This window comes from Paralichthys olivaceus, chromosome 21 (genome assembly GCF_024713975.1).
Source record: "Paralichthys olivaceus isolate ysfri-2021 chromosome 21, ASM2471397v2, whole genome shotgun sequence".
NCBI lineage: Eukaryota > Metazoa > Chordata > Actinopteri > Pleuronectiformes > Paralichthyidae > Paralichthys > Paralichthys olivaceus.
In genome coordinates, this window is record NC_091113.1 from 15,022,042 (window position 1) to 15,043,021 (window position 20,980).

Sequence of the window (20,980 nt, forward strand, 5' to 3'; positions counted from 1 at the left end):
ATGAGAGACTAGTAAAATTTCGGTAAATGTGTGTGTCATCTGCATAACACATTTTGTTGTTTTCTTTAAACTGAGCTAGTGCGGAGATGTTGAACAGAAGAGGCCCCAGAATGGAGCCATGGGGAACTCCTCATTTTTGTCCACTCAGATGTGGACAAAAACAAGAGATAATTCATGTGGGATTCAAACCAGGTAATTGCTGTGGCAGGAGGTTCCAGTTGTTGAGGTCGAATGCAGCAGAGATCAATCAATCAATCAATTACATTTTATTTGTATAGTCCATATTCACACATCACGATTTGTCTCATAGGGCTTTAACAAGGTGTGACATCCTCTGCCCTTCACCCTCAACAAGACAAAGGAAAAACTACCAAAGAAACATTTGAACAGGGGAAAAGAACATAGAAACCTCAGTTAAAGATCCAATTAAACACGTTTTTGTACTGGATGTGGGGTGAAAACTGAGGTGCAACGTGACGCTTACGAGCAGCACTTGAAGGCATCATGGGCGCGCAGCTGATAACAGGGACGAGCTGTGGTTGTTGCAACATCGCTGCCACGTCCGAGGATCCTCTGCTGCGGCTCTGAGCGCCGGGATGGGCCGGTGCCGGGCGGAGATGGGGGGATGACGGGTGGGAGTGACCGAGGAAACACGGAGGAGAGGAGGGAGGAAAGAGGAAACACGTAGAGACACGACACACCAACAAAAAAACAGTCTGCGTGCAGCTCCAGACTCTAGGAGCGTCCGCTGCCTCCTGGAGGAGCCTGACCGCCGGAGAGCTCCATTGTTCGGACGCGCACAGGCTCGATTCTCCGGGTTCCTCCCACCCCTCTGGTTCTGGACGAAGGGGGTCACCCATGCTAAGCGTGTGGAGGATGGAGGAATTTGTGACCGAAGAGGAAGAGCCATGGTACGACCAGCAGGACCTGGAGCAGGGTAAGACCAGACACAACATCCTCCCCGCTGCATGTTGAGCCGCAGCATCCACACGGTGTCAGCTGCAGGCGCCGGCCGGTCAGTCAGCTGGCCCCTGCACCCAACAAAGGCCCTCTGTCCCGGGGGGGGAGAGGAGAGAGACACGTCCAGTGCGAGTGTCTCCTCGGTTCAACTGCGATCACTTCGACATTGATGTGGTTTCCTCCGTGCAGGCGGTGCTTGTTTGACAACAATGCATTGACAGCACGCCAAGCTGGGCCTAGCGTTGCAAAGAGTCAGCATCACATCCTCGTGTTATCAGGCTGCGACCACGACTGCAGCTTTTGGATCCTGCTTTTTAAAAAGGGAGATCTAGATCTTTTTAGTTTGCTGCGATGCTATTAGTTAATGAATCGTTTAGTTGATTAAAACGTCATCAAGTTCGCTCTGCTTTATTGCACTGTTGAAGATGTGTCTTTGGGTTGTTGTAAAACCTGAGGTCCCCTGTATTACAGTGTGAGCCCCTACAATTTCATTATACAGAGACCTAGCGTGTGCACGTCATCAGAGTGTATTGATTATTTCAAGGGCAATTACCTTAATTTTGACATCAAGCAAATGCACCAAAAAAGTATGATCAGTATTGAATAATCTATATGCGATGGATGGATGATTGAATTCATTCGTTTGGTCAAAAATTTTATCATGACAAAAATGTTTTTCACTCGATATCAATAATTATCATGATAAATGTCATTATTATTTCTTTTGAGATGAAAGACTGACATTTTTCTACCTAACCAAAGATAAACAGCACAACATTTTACAAATCAGATGTATTAATTATTTGTCTGCTCATTGTGCTTACACAATGCATAAGCAATATATCAATTTATATTGAACCTTATGCTATTGATGAAAATTATATTGCAATAATAACAATATTGTTTTATTGGCCAGCCCCAATATATAATCTATATGAACACACTTGGGAAGCTGGAGCCAACACAGTTTTTTGCTTAGAAAATTATTAACCAACCATCACAATCCTTTTCTGTCAGAGGATCAGTTGATTAATCGCCTGATCCTTCAACGATCCTTCATCTAATTAATCTAATTCAGATTCAGTTAATGAACCTGTATATTTCCATGAAGGCTCCTCCCTCTGTGTGGTTGCATTATATTGTATGTGAATCTGCAGTAACTGTACAAGTGACTGTCCACATTCAACTTTGTTATTCACAGTCCTAATATTTATTTTGGAAAAGACAATCCTTAAAACCTTTTCCAGATTTATTTCATCCCATTTCTCTAAAACCAGATGGACCGATTTCCATATAAATGTTAAAGGAAACTAAAAGTCACATAGGAAAATATAATTTGGATGAGGTCACATGGACTAAAATGTCCAAATATAATCATTGGCCAGTTTACCACCAGATACAATATGGAAATTTAAATAACCACATGCAATATTAAGCTGTGCATGACTTGCAGTCTTAAATCCTTCTTTAATAGTCAGTTAATATGATTTTGTCGTAAATGCATGATCGATCTCAGGAACGCATTGACAGCAGTTTTACAACGTCTACAAATGACTCATCAGTGTTCAAAGACACCCAAGGACTCATTTCAGTCCTCGTCGCTCCGCATCATTTACTTAATTTCCCATCTCTTCATCCCCCAATCATTTGCTCTTGCCAAGTAACTCTTCTGGTACACACACAAACATGTCTACAGTCATGATGCCATGGATTTGTTAGACATCTTCCTCCCTGTCTACCCACGCCAGTGCACCTAGGGATAAAAATAGATCTTCTTTAGTCATCTTTATTTTGGGTGATCGTAAAAAAGAGAGGTGAGCAGGACTGAAAATCAAAGTCAAAATGGCTGGTGTAGAAATGAGCAGTGTCTTCACATCCAGAGCTGTGCGTTTGATGGAGCAGAGAGGATGTCGGACCTCTCGGAGCCTCAGATTGCTGACCGACATGAGCTCATCTTCAGTGGTGTGACATTTCAGGACGCCACATGCCCTTCAGAGAGAGATGACACCTTATTGTAGCTTGTCGTCATGCAGGAATCAGCATTTCAACAACAAGCACTTCATCAACAATGGGATTCAAGTGCTTTGTGAAGGACATCTAGCAAATTAAGACAAAAATTCTGTTGAAAAAATTTAAATTTCTTGAAAAACAAGATGTAAATACAAATAAAAAGTAAGAAATAAAAGAGCAAAAGTTACAGTGCAGTGAGTATTAGTAATTATGTGATTGAACAACAAGATAAGATGCAGTTCCAAATATGTTGCGCATGAATACTGATTGCCGCTTCGCCATGATTGGAGAAGTTTGAATAGTTCATGAAGTGTTTGCCCTAAACCATTCGGTGCTCTATAAACCAGCTGCAGTATTTTGAAATCAGTTTTTGAAAGACAGGAAGCCAGTGTAAAGATCTGAGAACTTTCTTGGTTCAGCTGCTGCTCGATTTATTTAGAGAGACCTGGAAATGCTCTTACAGTAGTCAATTTGTATAGACAGGTTTTTCTAAATCCTGCTGAAACATAAGAAATGTTGTTATGTTACGGTCACAGTAAAAATTCCCGTCCTTCAAGTAGGATTCAAACCAGTTAAGTGCTGTGCCACAATCTCCAGTTTTCCAGTTTGCCCAGTAACATGTTGTAGTGGAATGTAACACTGAGATGCAATAATACTAGGACTAAAATACTGCCACTGTGTCAGTGTTTCATTGAATGTATAATTTTTTTTGAGTGAGTCATGCTAGTTATTACTTAGTCCAGCCTATCGTGATAGTTTTCGGACCTTCAGAAGAATTTTATAACAAGTTGATTAGAAAGTTTAGAATTGTGGAATATTTGATTGCGTTACCTCAATCATACAATAAGTCAATTAAATACAACTTTATTTATCCATGCATGAATAGTTATATTCAGCAGCTCACATTTCAAATGCTGAAAACAAGAGGGGTGCAGACATGTAATTAGGATGCTTTCTTTTTTGGCCTACTGTGTGTTAGCTGGAGCTTCCGCTGGCTGATGAAAGAAAAAAATGCAGTATGTGGCTCTACCAGCTCACACTGGAGGCTTGTTGGCTCCACTTGTGTCCGACAAGAGGCTTCCTCCACTGTTCCTGTTGCAGCTTAACAAGTTCTCATGACACTCAAGGACAGAGTTTTCAAGAGCAAAGGCCTCAGCATGGACCATTAAAATATTTCTGCATTGGACCAAATCATACCGTGCATTAGGGCAGTTTATAAAACAGGACCGCCCTCATTGCAGTAAATAATTCATTTCTGGCCACTGAATCTCTCAAAGCGTTTCTATTTGGAAGTCTGGTCTGCAACACAGGAAAAGGGGAAGAGAAGACGCCTTGTTTTCTACATTCCAATGAATCTCAAGGGTGATATGCACCTTCCAAAACAGCTCTGTCTGCAGAAGACATCACCGTGTACAGTATAATAAAGAATATGCATATGCACATTTGCCCTTCTTAGAAGATTTAAGTGAATGGTGTTTAAAAGTTAACCCTGCTTTGTTTTCACTGTGTGCAGCTTTCTTCGTGTGCAAACACTCACCCAGCTGGTTGCAGCTGGTTTTCTGGTTCATGCAGGAAATGTATTCTTCATCCATGATGTGTTTATGTCTGCGTTCTGGCCTCACTTCTTTCACATTGTGTGGGTCAAGCCTCATGTCTGTGGGGACAAATGAAACTCAAAATGGTCACATATGTTATCTACAAATGAAAAGTACATTTTGGGTTCTCACAAATGTTTGGTTCTAATTCACACACTAATACCAAGTGATTTTATCACACGTAAAACAAATTTACAAATGTATACAATGTAAATAGGATATTCATATTCTATCAACAAGGTCCCTGATCATGTTCATGACTCCAGCTGCACAGGAAATGCATGTTGTGTTTAAGTGCTGGTGGAGAACTGGGACATCTGGCCTTTGTTTACATTTAAATCTTTTTGTCTATCTATTCAGCCACCATATCATTTTCACACATTGTCATTATTGTCAACCAGAGCTACAAAATTAGAAACTAACAAAGTAACCAAATAACTAACTACCTGACTAACTGAAAAAAGAACAAACCATTGTGGATTGTATATAAAGATAGAAGACATGATTGCTTTGTAAAAGTGAAGCTAAAGCCTCTAGTTTGCCTCATGTTGGCTGGCTGCAGTAAAGGTCACAAACCTTCCATGTTAGCAGATGATGGACAAAATACAATATTCTGAAAGATTGCTTCTCTCATTTTAAGGTATCTAAAACAAGCAGCTGGCTCCAAATGGACAAAATGGTGGCTTTTACCAATTAATACATAAATCCTAGAGGGAATAAAACAGCATTACAGAGATAATGGCTCGTAGCAGTCAGTAATACAGGCCAGGAGTCTCCAGACATATTGATCAGTAATTACAGATAGTCCACACTGTTCAATGAGTAGTTCATATTGTGCACTGATCAGGATATGGAGAGCAATACTTCCAGATTATCAATTTACTCCATGTCGTATTCAAATACAGGTCTGTAAACTACAAATGTTCAGTTAGTTCCATATATATATATAAATTGTCAATCCCTTTTATTAATATTTATTTAATTGGGAAAGAAAGAGACTGTATATGCTTCCACTCTGTACGTCACCCATTCACATAAACCCACTTCAGTTACATAAAAGGATTCTATAGCCAGTAACAAAGATTTCTCATCAGGTGATCTGTGCACACATATTTAACAATCTGTAAATATGTAGAAAAATGAAATGACGTTTGATTTGTCCACATGCAATAATAAACATTTTGAGTTTAATTTCTCTGCATAGACCGGTCGCTATGGAGCAGACAGATAGATGTTAGTGTGAGTGGCGAGTATTGCGTTGCTAAGTAGTTTGCTTGTGCAGTGAGCTGTATCGATTGGCCCTCCCCCCTCTCCCACTCTCAGTCTGTTTTCATCCTTCTCCTCCTCGCTCCTCCCCCCTTCCTTCTGTTATTCTCTTCTCACTGATGCTCTTGACTGTGCAGCGCTCACTCTGGAAGCTAAAGAGAAATCCACATTTGAATGTGGACATTAACTGCCCTGGTTTTCTTGGCGGTTTCAGACCAGCCCAATGCCAGATAGGATTTGAAGAGCTTGTCGCAACTAGAATGGTATACTCAGTAGAGTGCACAAAATTCAATTAAGCTGCACCCACCAGCATACACTTATACATATTAGTGTGTAATTGTGCTAATTGTTCATCAATATCCGTTGATTCTACCCGAGGAAAGTGGTGAAAATGTCTTGCAATGTTAAAGAAAGTGAAAAACTATTTCTGGGTCCTCCCCTTGATCTGAATCTGAATGTACACAGTCATATATACCCATCTCCAAACATGCCTGACTGTTCTTCAGCAAAATCCATTGATTCTTCCCTGAGAAAAAAGAAAAATTAACAAAAGAAAAATCCTAACCAAAATTGACTGCATTCTTCGCTGACCCACACCACATCCTTCTATTAAACTTCAAGGAATGCTGTTTGGTTATTTTTGTGTAATCTCGCTTACAAACCAGTGGATAGGGATGAAAACATATCCTCTTTGGCGGAGGTATTAATTCTTAGTTCATTTACAAAGGGACTGCTTAGGTCAGCTGCATGAACAAAATCTCTGAAAACAAGATATTTAAATGTATTGTTTGTTGGTAAAATTAAATAGGAATTATGTGTTTTCAACAACTAATTTAAATTACTTATCTCTCACTGCCTCTGGCATTAAACGCTCCAAAACAATCTAATGTTTCCAGCTACAGTGACAGACACATGCTGTGTGAAAGAGTTCATCTCATGACAAATATACTCTAGATGAGGGATGTTAATTCCACACTTTGAGCTGTGCACTATTCCCCCAGAGCCTGTCTATTGAACTTGTCCTAACAGAATGAAGGCTGTTTGGACTCGCTCCAGCGACGAGTCAGGATCCATTCAGTGGTACCTGAGCTGCTGATGTCGGGGCCCCGCAGGAATTCATTATACCATCACTGCAGAGGGAAGTGTGTGAGTTAGTCCATATGGAGCTGTTGAACCTGCTGCTCATTAGTCAAATTGAGGGGGGGGTGAGGATAGGAAGGTAGAAGAGGATCAGAGTTTCAAAACATAGAGTGATGGAAAAAGAGTCGGACTGATACTTTTTGATGCAACTGCAATATTAGCTTAGCTGATAACAATTGAATGGGCTGATATGAAAACTTAGATGTTACAGAATAAATAATAGGTGTTAATTTATGTTTACATTTTTCCGACGTAATTTCTAAGAAAGAAAATTGGTCCGCAGCCAAACTCTCTTGCCCCATAATAACTTTGAGCACATGCCCCTCTAAAGGTCTCTACATGGCTCTGAATCTCAATACGCTATAATGGTCTATACTCACTTTTTAATATTAATATTTCTTAATTCATGCTTTTGTAACTCTTATTTCTCTACCCCAATTCCTTAGCAGCCTACTCATCAGCCAACACATTTATTATAAGCTATAATTGTTGATTTAAAATTGATTGATCAGTCTCGGTTAACTGAAAAAATCAGTAGAGTCAAGTAAAACTTTGTGGATGATGTTTACGTTTTCCACTTTTCTTTCTTTTTCCATTAAAACAGCATCTTCAACAGGAGTTTGATGGTTCACTGACTGACTGAATAAGGAGAATGGTGCCACTTTCATTCCCACTCCTCACCCTAAACGTCTGTTCTTGCTCTATGTCATTTTAGTCGCAGCTTACATCGTCAGAATCAGGGCCAGCAAGTGCGAGAGTGAAGCTGAACTGTAGATCACTTAAAAAGTCTCAGTAGTCATTAAAAACCAGTGTTTATCTCCAATATCCAGTGAGGAAACTTTTAAAATAATTAAAAGTTTGGTATACAGCAGCAACTCTGCTGGTTCAGGAAGCCAGGGATGATGGGTAATTTCCATAGCTGTGTTTCAGTTCAGTGAGTGGAACGACACAATCAGAGCCCCGGTCAGCACATTAATAGACTTTGTTTTTTCTCTACATGAAAATCACTTATATTATCGGACAGCTCTAATTTACAGCTTTAACGTTCAAAGTCTGGTGCTTTAGTGGCTAAATGCTCCGCTAGGTTCACCAGCATGTCTGTGACTTTGTCTCTTTGTCACTTGGTGTTAGTCAGGTGAAGGACAGCCAATTTATCTGAAACAAAATCACAAGCTCAAACAGCCTGCGCAGCTCAGAGGAGCTTCATTCTGCAGTGAGAGGGAAATGTTGCAGTGATGCAGGTCAGGAGTTGCTGGAAGAGGCTGTAGACCTGGCGTCCGTCCTAGTGATCACCATTAATCTTTAAAGACAGAGCCGGGGCTGTACGAGAGGATGACTTCATCCTCTGCTCGCTCTCATCGCTCGTTTTGTTTTTGCGAGGTCACAAAATTTCGCTGTGTCACACCCAACAATGAAGGCCATCAATACTGCCGAGTCAGAGCACAGTTAGAATAAAGACAGCGACATGGCTTTATTTCAGATGGGGATTTGTCTGCAAAAAAATTGTGGAGCAATAAAAGGATGGTGTCCAACATGACGTGACAGAAATCCATACAGTGGATGTATGTGGAATCTCAGTCTATTCTGCACTAATCTCAGAGGAGTGTCTCTCAGAATCAAAATCAAAGGGTTTTCTTGCCAAGCAGGTTTACACATACACAAGGGATTTGCTGTGGTGTATTTGTGCAAGTATAAATATAAAAAACATAAAAGTAGGAAAGACTGCATTTTGCAAAGTACAGCTTGTCCTTTTTTTGCCACAGGAAGTTGAAGTGTCATCCTGGCACACGACTCTGACCTTCATATTCTATGATCTGCAGGAGGGATCACTGTCTGTCTCCCTGCTCCCTCAGCTCTATTATTGAAGCAGTCCAGTGCAGACTGAGACAGACCCTTTAATAATTCTGTTCCAGACCCAGTTATAACTTGGCCTAGAATAGAACAATCTGCTCTATTAATCCTGACAGCAGGTCGTCTAAATTCTGCAGCTGCCGTCTGTGAGATTAGCCTCTCCCTCTTTTCATGTCATTTCCTTTTTCACATTTGTGATAAGGAAAGATGCTACATATTCATATTGCCGCGTTTTGTCTTCATCTGTCCCTCCTTCACCCACCTCTCCCTGGCTTCTTTCCCCCAATCCTCTGCTATTACACTTTGTATCCATCTTCAACATCTGCAACTTTCTTTCTCACCTGTGACCAGGAGATTTTTTTAAATCAAGGGCCATCAAGGGACAAGGGGGGCAATTATAAGTCCAACATCCATTCTCAATTCCTGATTCAGTAAGGTGCAAGTCATTCCTTGTTTACTGTTGGCTCTGTAGCTTTGAGCAAAGCCACACTTCATTCAATATGTTTTGAAAATTGTTCCTTGTCCATGCATATATTGTACTTTTAAAAAAGTTTAGAAGATTTCCGCTGGGGCCAACACACCCTGGCCCCCACCCCTGGATCTGCCCCTGCTTGTGACCGGTTTGTAAATCTCTATTTCTATTTCTCTCTTATTTCCAGACCTCCACTTGGCAGCAGAGCTGGGAAAGACTCTACTGGAGAGGAACAAGGAGCTGGAGGACTCCTTGCAGCAGATGTACATCACCAATGAAGAGCAAGTGCAGGAGATTGAGGTATCAATGACAAATCCTGTCAAAGCAAGACAGGAGCTTTTCCTGCAGGTCTGGTAGATTTACAACAACTCCCATGATCCCCCACTGCTTTATGATGTCATCAATTGGGTCTTTTGCTATTGTTTTGATTGACAGATGGTGGCTGGAGTTACATTTTGAAGGTTTAAGTATAGTTAATAGAGAAGATATTTTAACTTTACTAAAAAGGGTCATTCACCACAACTCCTTCTATTCTTAAAAATATAAAGACATCATCTAGGGATGGACAAGACAACAATGCAAACTGGTTTAATTTTCAAATGTATTTGTAATTTTTTAACAAATTATGACTTTGTAAAAGTGGAGGTTTTAAATTCCTTTTCTTTTTAGAAACAGTAACTGACCTCAGCTCAAATCTCAAGGTCCATTTAATAGCTTTTTAGAGCATTTCAGTCTTATCACATGACCTTCAGAGAGAACAAGAAGAAGAAGAAACTAATTATATGTACTTTATAACTGCCAAACTCCATGTGCTTATGAAAATCATGTGATAATGCCTGAAAACTCAAGAACTGCCACTAAATGGTTGTTTGCACAGCCAAATTACAATAACAGCCAGAGAAAGCTTTTGTCTCCTGGCTGTTCTTCTGCTAACAATGTTGTAACTTTGTAGATTTGTGTGTTGCATTCACTGTGTATAGTTGTATTTACAAAGCCTTTGTGTGTTTGTGCAACAGTACCTATCAAAGCAGCTGGAGGTTCTGCGGGACATGAACGAGCAGCACGCCAAAGTGTACGAGCAGCTGGACGGGACGGCCCGAGAGCTGGAACACACCAACCTCACTCTTGTGACAGACAGCAAGGCCTCGCAGCAGAAGATCGAGAGGTGAGAGGGACCGGTGGTTTTCCTGTCTCTTCTGTTTTATCCTCCTTCCTCCTACTTCCTAAATGTTTCCTCTTCCTCCTGGGCCAGATTAACAGGGACCATTGATACTCTGCAGAACCAGGTGGAGTCTCTTTCGGGGCAGGTGGAGCAGCTTCGCTCCATGGAGCAGCTCCGTGTCAGGAGGGAGAAGAGGGAGCGACGCAAGACCATCCACTCGTTCCCCTGCCTCAGGGAGCTCTGCACAGCACCCAGGTTCTTTCTATTGTTCCTGCAGTTTATAAAACAGTCATCTTTGAGAAAAAATCCTCATATATATTTGTGTCATGTTTCCAGGTATGAGGATGAGTTTGTAGTGGGCAGGGCTGAAAGCTTTACCGTGGATGCAAAGCGTCCGCCATTTGAAGAGGAGAACCAGCACCTGAGGGAGGCGGTGTCGGCCCTGCGTGCAGCGGTGCGCACTGAGAGGGGGCGGAGAGAGGGCGTGGAGAGGGAGTGCAACCTCCTGCTTTCAGAGTATTCGCGGCTGCAGATGCGTGTGCAGGTGTGGTGAAAGATCAAACATGATTTCTGTTTTGCTGGTTGGAAAACAAAACCCATTAATGACAGACATAACTTCACAAGCATATACTGTATATATATATATATACACACAAAAATGTGCTTCTAATATTATTATTTATATTTTTATCTATTTTTATTCATATAAACTTTTCATTTAAATGCAGCCAGGCATCCTGCGTAAAAGATAAAATACCCCCATGATGAACATGTCTAAGTCCTCTAATTATTGCCCTACGGATAAGGATGCTGGAAGTTGAGGTGCTGAGAATCACCTTACTGAGAATCTGCTCATGTCAAACTAAAGTTGTTTGCCTTTGCTCCCAGGATGCTGAGGGCTGCCAGGCCAGGGTACGAGAGTTGGAGGTGGAGCTACAGGAACTGCAGCAGCTACGTCGTGCTCGCACTTTCCTGCTGGGCGGCGAGGACGACGGCGTGAATCTCACCCAGACTGTCCTCAACAGCACGCCAGAGACTGACACCTTCCTGGAGGTGGAGGTCGCGGAGACAGGGGGAGGGGTGAGGGAGGAGACCGAAGGTGGAGGGGGCGTCGGGGGTGCGGCATTACCTGAGTCCAACCCTGTGAGGAAAAGCTGCAGCGACACAGCGCTCAACGCCATTGTAGCCCGAGATGCTTCCGGCCGCAGGAGAGGCAGCTACGCCCTGCATGCCAACAGCGTGAGGAAGAGAGGGATGTCCATCCTCAGGGAGGTGGACGAGCAGTACCACGCCTTACTGGAGAAATATGAGGAGCTATTAGGGAAGTGTCGGCGCCACGAGGAGAGCCTGTGTCATGCCGAGGTTCAGACGTCCCGACCAGTCTCCAGAGACCCATCCATGAAAGACTGTGCTATGGGCCCCATCCCGGCACCACCGCCTACCCCTACCCAGTCACCATCCACCCCTGAAGCCATCGAGAGCATCAGCAAGCAGGTGGAGGCGGTGGATAAACGGCTGGGACAAAACACGCCAGAGTACAAGGCCCTTTTTAAGGAGATCTTCTCTCGTATCCAGAAGACCAAGATGGACATCAAAGCTACCAAAGCTGTTAAATCTAGCAAATCTGGGAAATCTGGCAAATCTAGTAAACACTAGTGGTTCACTGTTTGGTTGATTAGAGGACGGTAATGTGTCTGAGAATAGGTTTAGTGTAAACATTCTTATAGAGGGCGCTATTGCGGAAACTGCTAAATTCTAGTATAGTTCACTTTCGCTGCATCCACACTAATATGTTTTTGTTCGAAAACGCATCAACCACAGATTCACGTGGCATCCCACTACTCTGCAGTTTGGAAACGTTGCTTGACCTGTTTTAGTCTGAAACTCTGGGGCTATGTTTTAGTCTGGACGGGCAGAAATGGAGATTTTTAGGAACAATGACATAGATATTTACCCCTGCTTGCTGATTGGGTCTTTTTGGTCATGACGTCATGACTCACAAATTTGTCAGGCTCCTATCACATGAACCTCTTTCATTAGAAAACAAACGGCAGTTGCCTTAGCTACCAATGCAGAACGCAACATGGATCATCAATTACTAGTGTTGCGCAGTTAAATTCTGTATTTTACAATGATATAACTGTTAACATGAGTACGAGGCAAGCTATTATTGGAGCAATCTGCTACAATTCCCGTGTCCAGTGGGACGAGCATGGCTTCCTGTTTGCATCCGGACACATGCCCAGTGTATGCGAGTGGTCACATTATATGCGTTTTCAGGCGTGTTGGTATGCACAGGGATAAAAAACTGATACTGAGCCTAAACGATATGTGGACAAAGGTCGTTTTAGTTTGAATACGTATTCATATGGATGTAGTCTTTATCTGAGGTCAAACTAGACTGCATGGCTTTAATCCGGAATTGAAACCTTCCAGCATACACAAGTATCTGATTTGCATGTGATCAATTTCAAAACCCTGCAGAATTTAGTTGAATGCAGTATATAAAACATGAATTCATCTGTTGAGAACTATAGATTACTCCCCTCTTATCATTTGATTCAGTGTTTCTACTTGATATATTCTGGCTTCCCTGCCTTAATACCGTGGGCATATACTACACCACAATAACACAATAAAAGCAACATGTCTGTGATGCTCACAACTGCACTTAATGCTGAGGCTTAATGAGAAAATTGCTGCAGGAACATGAGTGGAAATCGATAGATTTGTTATTATAGCGGACTAACATTTGTGTGATTGCATTGAAGGTCCAGTGTGTAAGATTTAGGTTAAAGGGATTTTTGGCAGAAATTGAATATAAAATTATCCCAGTGATGTTTTCACTGATGTGTTTCATCTAAATTGTATGAATTACATGGAGGGGGGTCCTCTCTGTGGAGGCCGCCATGTTTTTTACTGTCATCCAAACTGGACAAACTAAAACCTTTTGAGTTTTCATGAAAACTGAAGTTCCCTGCAGGTTCTCTTTCATGTTTTGAAGGGGAGGGTGAAATGAAGGGTATTCAGCTGCAACATGCAACTTCACCTCTAAATTCTACACACTGAACCTTTAAGAAAGATAAAGATTGACCCTCTCACATATTGACGCAAATGACGCGTGTGTGTGTCTGTGCCTTTTGTGGAGTAGAATGACATTTTGAGAAGTCTTTGAAGGAGTTTTAATGAGAAGATCAAATCCACTGTCATGCCTGGCTACAGCTAGTAGCTGATTTTCCTTGCATGGCAAAAAGACTGAAATCAGGGGGTAGTGGCGACATTGACACGTTTTGGTTGTACCAGACTATTTCTTGGCCAGAAACAGTAACGCTCTGGAAGGTGGTTTCTATTAGTTTTGAATAGAGCCAAGTCCACAGTTTTGCTCTATTTCTATTCTTTGTTCTAAGCAAAGACTTAGATGGATGAGAAAAATGTGTCTCAACCACCACCTGGTGGCTGGCTGCAGTATAGGACATAAATCCACCTCAATGTTAGATAGTCAGAATACACATCAAATACATTTACAAAAATACAAATAACATCATATAGTTTATGTCATTGTAGGTAGCTGTTATCACACTGATGTTAGGTCAAGTGCTCATTTTCAGGTAATTTTGATGTTAATTAGTTATTGGATGCTATAAAAACAGGCTGAAAAGTCATGATTGACAGCTGAGACTGACTCACGATTGGTTGAACACATTTATTGGCGGTACCGTGCTACTGAGGCTCCATCCTCCTATGGCTAATGCATAGACTCTGGCTCTAAATGCACAAGATGGCAGCCTCCATGTCGGGATATTTTGGCTTCATTTCTGGATAGTGGGAGGAAGTAGAGATGCGTCGTCCAGCTTTATATACAGTCTCTATGGTGCTAAGCTAACCTGCTGCTGGCTGTGGCTTCATGTTTAACATACATACATTAAGTGGTATCAGTCTTTCTTCAGATACCTCAAACTGTCAGCGAGAAAGCAAATAATGATATTTCTAATTCGAAAATGTTCAACTGTGTTGCTGATTATGTCGACGTGGTCTCAGCATTTAAAATCAAGTGAAAAAAGAGGTTGCTAACTGGGGAGCTTCAGAAAAGGCAGACTAGAGTTTTTGTTTCCTTTCAGAAATTATACATGTCCCTCTAAGTCACTTCAACTCTCTTATAAGAATTGCAGTAGGTCTTCATATGGACCACAACAAAGCTGTTGGGTCAAAAAGAAACCTGCCCATTGAAATTTAAGAAGCATTGCTGTTTATTCACTGTACAGAACAATACCTACAGTGTATGCTGCACGCTTATTTTACTTACTAGATAACCGGTTCAACCAGCTGTGTCGGAGTGATGCTTCCACTAAATGCTAAAAAGCCGCTGCAGCAATGATGCAACAATTGATGCATATCGTTGTTTTCACCTAGCAGTCTTACCAAACTATAAACTAACCTGCAACAATTGACACATATTGTTGTTTTCACCTAGCAGTCTTACCAAACTATAAATTAACCTGCAACAATTGATGCATATTGTTGTTTTCACCTAGCAGTCTTACCAAACTATAAACTAACCTGCAAATATATTGCACCTTTTTTCACAGTATACAATACCTATGCCTTTTTTTCTAGGTAACGTCTTGCAGTGTGTATAAACCTTTGTTATTATGAATGTCACTCCAACTAATATTTTATATCCGATCCTTCTGTTAAATTCAAAATGTAACGAAGCTTGAATCCTTTCCAGCTGACACCAGAAGAGGCCCTATGTGTGTTTTGAAAAAGGATGGATGATAATTCTGCAACCTGGTACTGAGGATACAGAGGAGTCTGTTACATCCTGATGAAGTCAAGGTTAATTTACAGTTGCTGAAATGCAATTCCTGTGGATATGATGTATAAAGTGCATTGGAGGTCAATGCTCATGTCTGTTAGGATGATGGAAGTGGGGGACGAGGGATGAACATGTGTTAGTGTAGACAAACCAGAGCCTGGCTCTCAAGGTTTCTGTACCGTGATGTCTCACCAGTTTTGACGCCTCTTATTTTTCATATTTAGGATAACTAATACGAAATTGTGCCTGCGTATTTATTTGTGTGTGAATGTTTTACTTTTTCAGTGCCTATATGTGAATGTCACTAACATACTGTCCGAATAAACCCATTTCATTTGCTTTACTTACTTGTACATTATTAGTTGATAAGATATTGTCATTCAAGATTACTCTGGTCATGTCATTATTGAACCCACTTTTAATAAAGCATTGATATAATGCACCCTGTTGTATTGTATTCACTGTTTCTACATTGATCGGAGAAATTAAAAAGAAAAATGTGCAGTGCAGCAAATTACTTCATTAATTCACAAGTGACTGATGTGTGTGTGTGTGTGTGTGTGTGTGTACTTGTACTTGTGAAGACCATTTCAAGCATAGACCTTAAAGAGAGGACATTTTTGCCGGTCCTCACTTTTTCAATGCACTGTTTGAGGGTTAAGACTTGGTTTTATGGTTAGAATTAGGTTTAGGCTAAGGTAAGGCATTTTGTTGTGTTTGTTAAGGTTAGGTTGAGGGACTAAGGAATGCATTATGCCAGTAAGTGTCCTCACAAGTATAGAGAGAGAAATGTGTGTAAGGTATATAAGGGGGGATTACATTTTTCAAAAGTAAAAAATGCTTCAAGTTGCATCTATAAAAATTGCTTTCAGTGGATATTGCTATAGCATGTAAGATTATGTAGGGAACATAGCAATGGTAATGAGGGGGACATCTCTCTGTTACTCCAAGGATATGGGCCCTGACCCCCTTCCTCTCCCCGCGTAATCCGCCCCTGGTGATCACGCACCTTGATAAATCTTCAATTATAAAATAGTTCGGTAGATTATAGAAAACCAAACAACCCAACACATCAAATCAATAAAGCTGCGCTTATAGTAACTCACCATAACAGTCCCAGTTAGTCCCAGTTTGTACCGGAACTGGAAACCTGTGTTAGACTGCAACGATCGTGCTCATTCATAGCGTGTATGTATGTAAGATAGGTGTAAATACTATATATGTTTTTTCAATAGTCAATCTGACCGCGTGGCCTAATGGATAAGGCGTCTGACTTCGGATCAGAAGATTGAGGGTTCGAGTCCCTTCGTGGTCGCTTTTTGCTTTTGGCCAGCGGATGTAATTCATTGTGAAAGTGCATCACATCGGTTTTATACATTTCTTGTTCACAATATTTACGAGAAATGACATAAGTAGAAATAAATGTAGAAATAAATGTAGAAATAAATTTGGAAATAAATGCATAAACAAATGTGGAAATAAATAAATAAATGTGGAAATAACTAAATAAATGTCTTAATTTATTTCCACATTTATTTATTTCTGTATTTCTGTGTCATATGCAAATGAGTAGGGGCGGCCCTGACCTCAGTCTTGAGCAGGATTGGTCAATTGAGCAATCCAGACAGAAGCAATCTGTTCCTAACGAATCTTCTGTGTGTTTGTGTGTGTGTTTGTGTGTTTGTGTGTGTGTGTGTGTGTTTGTGTGTGTGTGTGTGTGTGTGTGTGTGTTTGTGTGTGTGTGTGTGTGTTTGTGTGTTTGTGTGTGTGTGTGTGTTTTGGAGGGGGATAGGGAAGGGAAGGAATCAAAAGTATAGCAATGGAGGGAGATCGAAAAGAGCGACTCAGTCAAAATAGAAACAGTAACAATACATCCGGTTCTGAGTATATAACCAATCTAGTTAGAAGTAGGCGATATACAGCAGAGTGGCGCAGCGGAAGCGTGCTGGGCCCATAACCCAGAGGTCGATGGATCGAAACCATCCTCTGCTAATTTTTTTTTTTTTTTCTTTTTTGAAAACTGGATCATTGGATTTACAAACTCTAGGGACAAATACATATTTAGATTCATGCTGATTGCAAGTAAAAGAGCTAATAGACAGAAAATCCCAGATGGAGGATTTTGTGGAGGTGTTAAATAGTGTAGAGGTTTGACGGAGCTAAAGAGAATGAATCAAATATGCTACCAATTAAATCAGACCTTATTAAAAGAAGAGAACGGACGATAGAGCCCCTTAGTTCAAAGCTACACATGTAAATATGTTCTTTGTTGTTGTTATATTTGTTTCTAAAGTAAAATCTTGACTATCTATGTGGACATAAATATTAGTTACAGGAGCGCTGATGGATACAAGTAGGAGTTTAAAAACTGCTTTTATTATTATCATTCACTCTGTGTATGCATATGAAAAGAAGTGGGCTGTTATGGAGATATTTGATGTTAAATATTGAATTGTTTACAAGCGACTTCACTTATTGTTCATGTATAAAAGCAAGAAAAATACACATATATATATATATATATATATATATAGGAAAGAGAATGTGGAAGTGAAAAGTCATCTACCCTCTACTTTTTTTTATTTATCTGGGGTTTATCCGGTGTTTACAACGAAAAATGTATGATTTCTATACTAAATTAATGACAAATCACTGGAGATATTATTTTTTATTGACAAAACAACAATGGGAGGTAGAAACAGCTGTAAATCAATCAGTCAAAACCCACTCGTCTGCTCTGCTTGACTGTTGAGTGAATCTTCTTCTGTTTGAGTCGCTCCTTGTTCCTCTTTTCTAACCTGCACGACATATATCTTGCATTAGACACATTGACTATCAAGATGAACAGAAAAGAAAACAATGTGCTCTGATACGAGGTCATACCTGGCTGCCCTCAGAGCTACGTCTTCCGCCGTTGGTTCGTGGGGTTTCTTGCTAGCTTCGGCGATAATGGCGGAAATCTTCTGTACGCAGTCTGAGAGGTTTCTGTGCTGACTCCTGCTCAGCTCTGAGGTCACCAGCAGCTCTCCGGCCTTATTGATGCGGTTTTGGTTCTGTGCCACAACGCAGAAAATGAGTATGTTTGCTCTCTATGGTTTCACAATGTACTGTAAAAAGGTACAAAAGTACAAACAGCAGCAAATACAGATGCCATTCCAATATAAACAGAACTTCTATGTGTACTGTTACAGACTGAATATGTCATTCAAACATTCACAGTGTAGGTTGGAGAAGGTGTGTGAATCTCTAAACTAATGATTTCAGGCCTAATCCCAATAAAGATGGACGAACCTCAAGACCAGACTTCCAGAGAATTCATTGATTATAAAATGTCATCCAGTCTTTATCTAAGTCATAAGTATAGATAAACACAATGTGGTGTGTAACAACACACAATTATACTGTATTTTTTATATCCACCTGTGGAGGTGAAGGGGCGGAGAGAGCACCTTCACCTGCACCACAGAGGATCAATCAGCACAGGTGAGAGCTGTTAGCTGATTGATCCTCAGACTTTAAAAGGAGGCAGCAGAGCTGACCTCAGCCTACTACAAGAGACAGAACCAGGTTACAAGCATGCTTTTATTGATTGCCCTGATTACCTGATTCTGCCCAGCTGTCGGATCACCAGCTGAGCCACTCCTCCCTGTTGTCCAGCAGTTGGCGCCCTAACCATACCCCACCGCCACACCACCGTTTACACAAATGTCAGTGATGGACACTTTCCTGAGGCCACAACATTTAAAAACAAACCTTTTCAAAGATTTTCTGTCGAACGTCCTCTTGGATCCAGTCTGCTGTTTTCACGTGGAATCGAACCTCAGCTTTTGTGCTGACTGTAGATTGAGATGACATCACACAGGACATGTCAAACATACACGTACACAATGACAGTGTGCATGACAGAACACATCGAAGGTCCAAGGCCTTGTAGACAGTGTCAGGACTCATATGTCGTTTTGGCTGTTGATATTATTATCCATTATTTCAATCAACAAAGTCAAACATTTGAACCTTTGTTGACATGTTGACCACCAGGACCACTGCTTCTGCTGTAAGACACGGTCAGACGCTCTACAAGCAAGAAGGAGAATAAAAGCACGGTTTAAAAAAAGAATAAAGTTACTTAATTGTTCTGTTTTAGTACAAATATATTTGTATTTACCCACTGGAATGTGCACTGGAGTGTCCTGAGAAAGAAAAATGAATAAATAAAAATCTATTGCCATACTGTACATAAAGGATTTAAGTCTTATAAAATTTTATGATTTTATTTGATCATCAAGGGGAAAACACATATTCATCCAAATCCAGTATGTATAAATTGCAGTTGTTTTCACTCCTGCATTATATGTGTCTCAAGGACCCTGTGGAACGATGTGGTGATGTTGTGAGTCAATGTATCACTGCTAATAAAAAAAATGCATATGGTTTAACCACAGTGTTCCAGTGTGATTTGTTTACCTGAATGAGGTTAAGACCTGGGTTAAATACAGTTCACGAGCAATACTCTGTATCAGTCTGCGGACCACTGGTGGTCCGTGAGCGACCCCTGGTGGTCCCAGAGGTGACAAGTAACATATCATGTTTTAAAATTTTAAATGTCAGCGTTTTTATTTCAGTGTTTCTCAAACTGCCTGCGACATATATGTGTTGTTTTCAATATCAAATGAACTAGCATGTAAAATCAAAACATATGTTTTGTGGGATTGTCTGACTTGAGCAGTGCAGTAGACCGGTTTGCGACACCGCAACCGTTTTACGTCAAAATAAGTGTGACCCTGGCGTAACTTCGGGATAGTGCCTGTGCAAAGCATGGATGTATGGTGCAAAGCATGGATGTATGGTGCAAAGCATGGATGCATGGTGCAAAGCTTCAGATGAAAATTCTGACACGACTGGAAAAGCCGTCGAGTCCCAGGATGATGGTTTAACGCCAGCGACGTCGTCAAACTCGACATGAACGTGAAAAATGGTCTGGAAATGTTTGAGAAACACTGCTCTATATCAATGACATTCCAGGTCATAGACGGCTCCGTAAAGGTTTTTATATTAAACAAACTGAGAGTTGAACGTTAAACAGATGATCGTTATAGCAAAGTAACGACATGTCACTAACCTGTGTTTCGTCTGAGTCTCGGCTCCCAAACCGAACACTCGTCTGTATCGTTTTGTTTTTGTCTCCTGATAGAACCGTGTTAGGTTTCATCTGCCTGGGAAACACGTTTGTTCCTGCGACGCGACAAAGCAAATAACACTGTCGCACTATGGGCGCCGCCATGTTGGTGTGACGTCATTCTAACGCAGGCCAATGAAGAACTCTGTACTAACGACACTGTCCGCGTGAACATCTCTCCTTTCGTTAAATCTTTTACAACAATTGTATTTGAATTTGTTCTGAAGTATCGATGTGGTAAAAGGTCCAAGATAAAAATGTCAAAACTTTACTAAGTGTTCACTGTGGTGGAAAACAAGGTGGAAGAATTAGAATAAGAATTAAAATGCCTTTATTGTCGGAGCAGGGGTGTACAATGAAATTATAGTGCCACTCCTTCACAGTGCAAACATATAGTATGTAGCTGTATTGCACAGTGGATGGGTGGGTATTGCACATGAATGAGTAATGCACAGCAGTGATTATTGCACAGTATATGATTAATACATATGTATTGTACAGTGGCTGGGGATAAAGTCTGTGAGTCAGACTG

The 20,980-nt window shown here is 40.9% G+C and overlaps 2 protein-coding genes and 2 non-coding genes across 4 annotated transcripts; 3 read left to right on the plus strand and 1 right to left on the minus strand.

Moving 5' to 3' along the window:
• Nucleotides 1–562: 562 nt before the first annotated feature.
• Nucleotides 563–12,274, plus strand: LOC109623855 (cerebellar degeneration-related protein 2-like). Its single transcript, XM_069517194.1, has 6 exons — nucleotides 563–937; nucleotides 9,482–9,594; nucleotides 10,311–10,459; nucleotides 10,547–10,711; nucleotides 10,793–11,000; nucleotides 11,345–12,274. Exons 1-6 carry the CDS (start codon nucleotides 859–861, stop codon nucleotides 12,110–12,112), a joined length of 1,482 nt encoding a protein of 493 aa, XP_069373295.1. The 5' UTR covers nucleotides 563–858; the 3' UTR covers nucleotides 12,113–12,274.
• Nucleotides 12,275–16,514: 4,240 nt separating this feature from the next.
• On the plus strand, nucleotides 16,515–16,587 carry trnar-ucg (transfer RNA arginine (anticodon UCG)). The gene has a single exon. It is a non-coding gene; the product is annotated as a tRNA-Arg (tRNA).
• A 605-nt stretch (nucleotides 16,588–17,192) lies between these two features.
• trnam-cau (transfer RNA methionine (anticodon CAU)) lies at nucleotides 17,193–17,264 on the plus strand. The gene has a single exon. It is a non-coding gene; the product is annotated as a tRNA-Met (tRNA).
• A 661-nt stretch (nucleotides 17,265–17,925) lies between these two features.
• On the minus strand, nucleotides 17,926–20,775 carry mrpl58 (mitochondrial ribosomal protein L58). The gene is made up of 6 exons (XM_020082958.2): nucleotides 20,392–20,775; nucleotides 19,438–19,462; nucleotides 19,287–19,346; nucleotides 19,026–19,108; nucleotides 18,156–18,325; nucleotides 17,926–18,070 (listed from the first exon to the last, which is right to left on the minus strand). The coding sequence occupies exons 1-6, from the start codon at nucleotides 20,551–20,553 to the stop codon at nucleotides 17,986–17,988; spliced, it is 585 nt and encodes a 194-aa protein (XP_019938517.2). The 5' UTR covers nucleotides 20,554–20,775; the 3' UTR covers nucleotides 17,926–17,985.
• Between the last annotated feature and the right edge of the window lie 205 nt (nucleotides 20,776–20,980).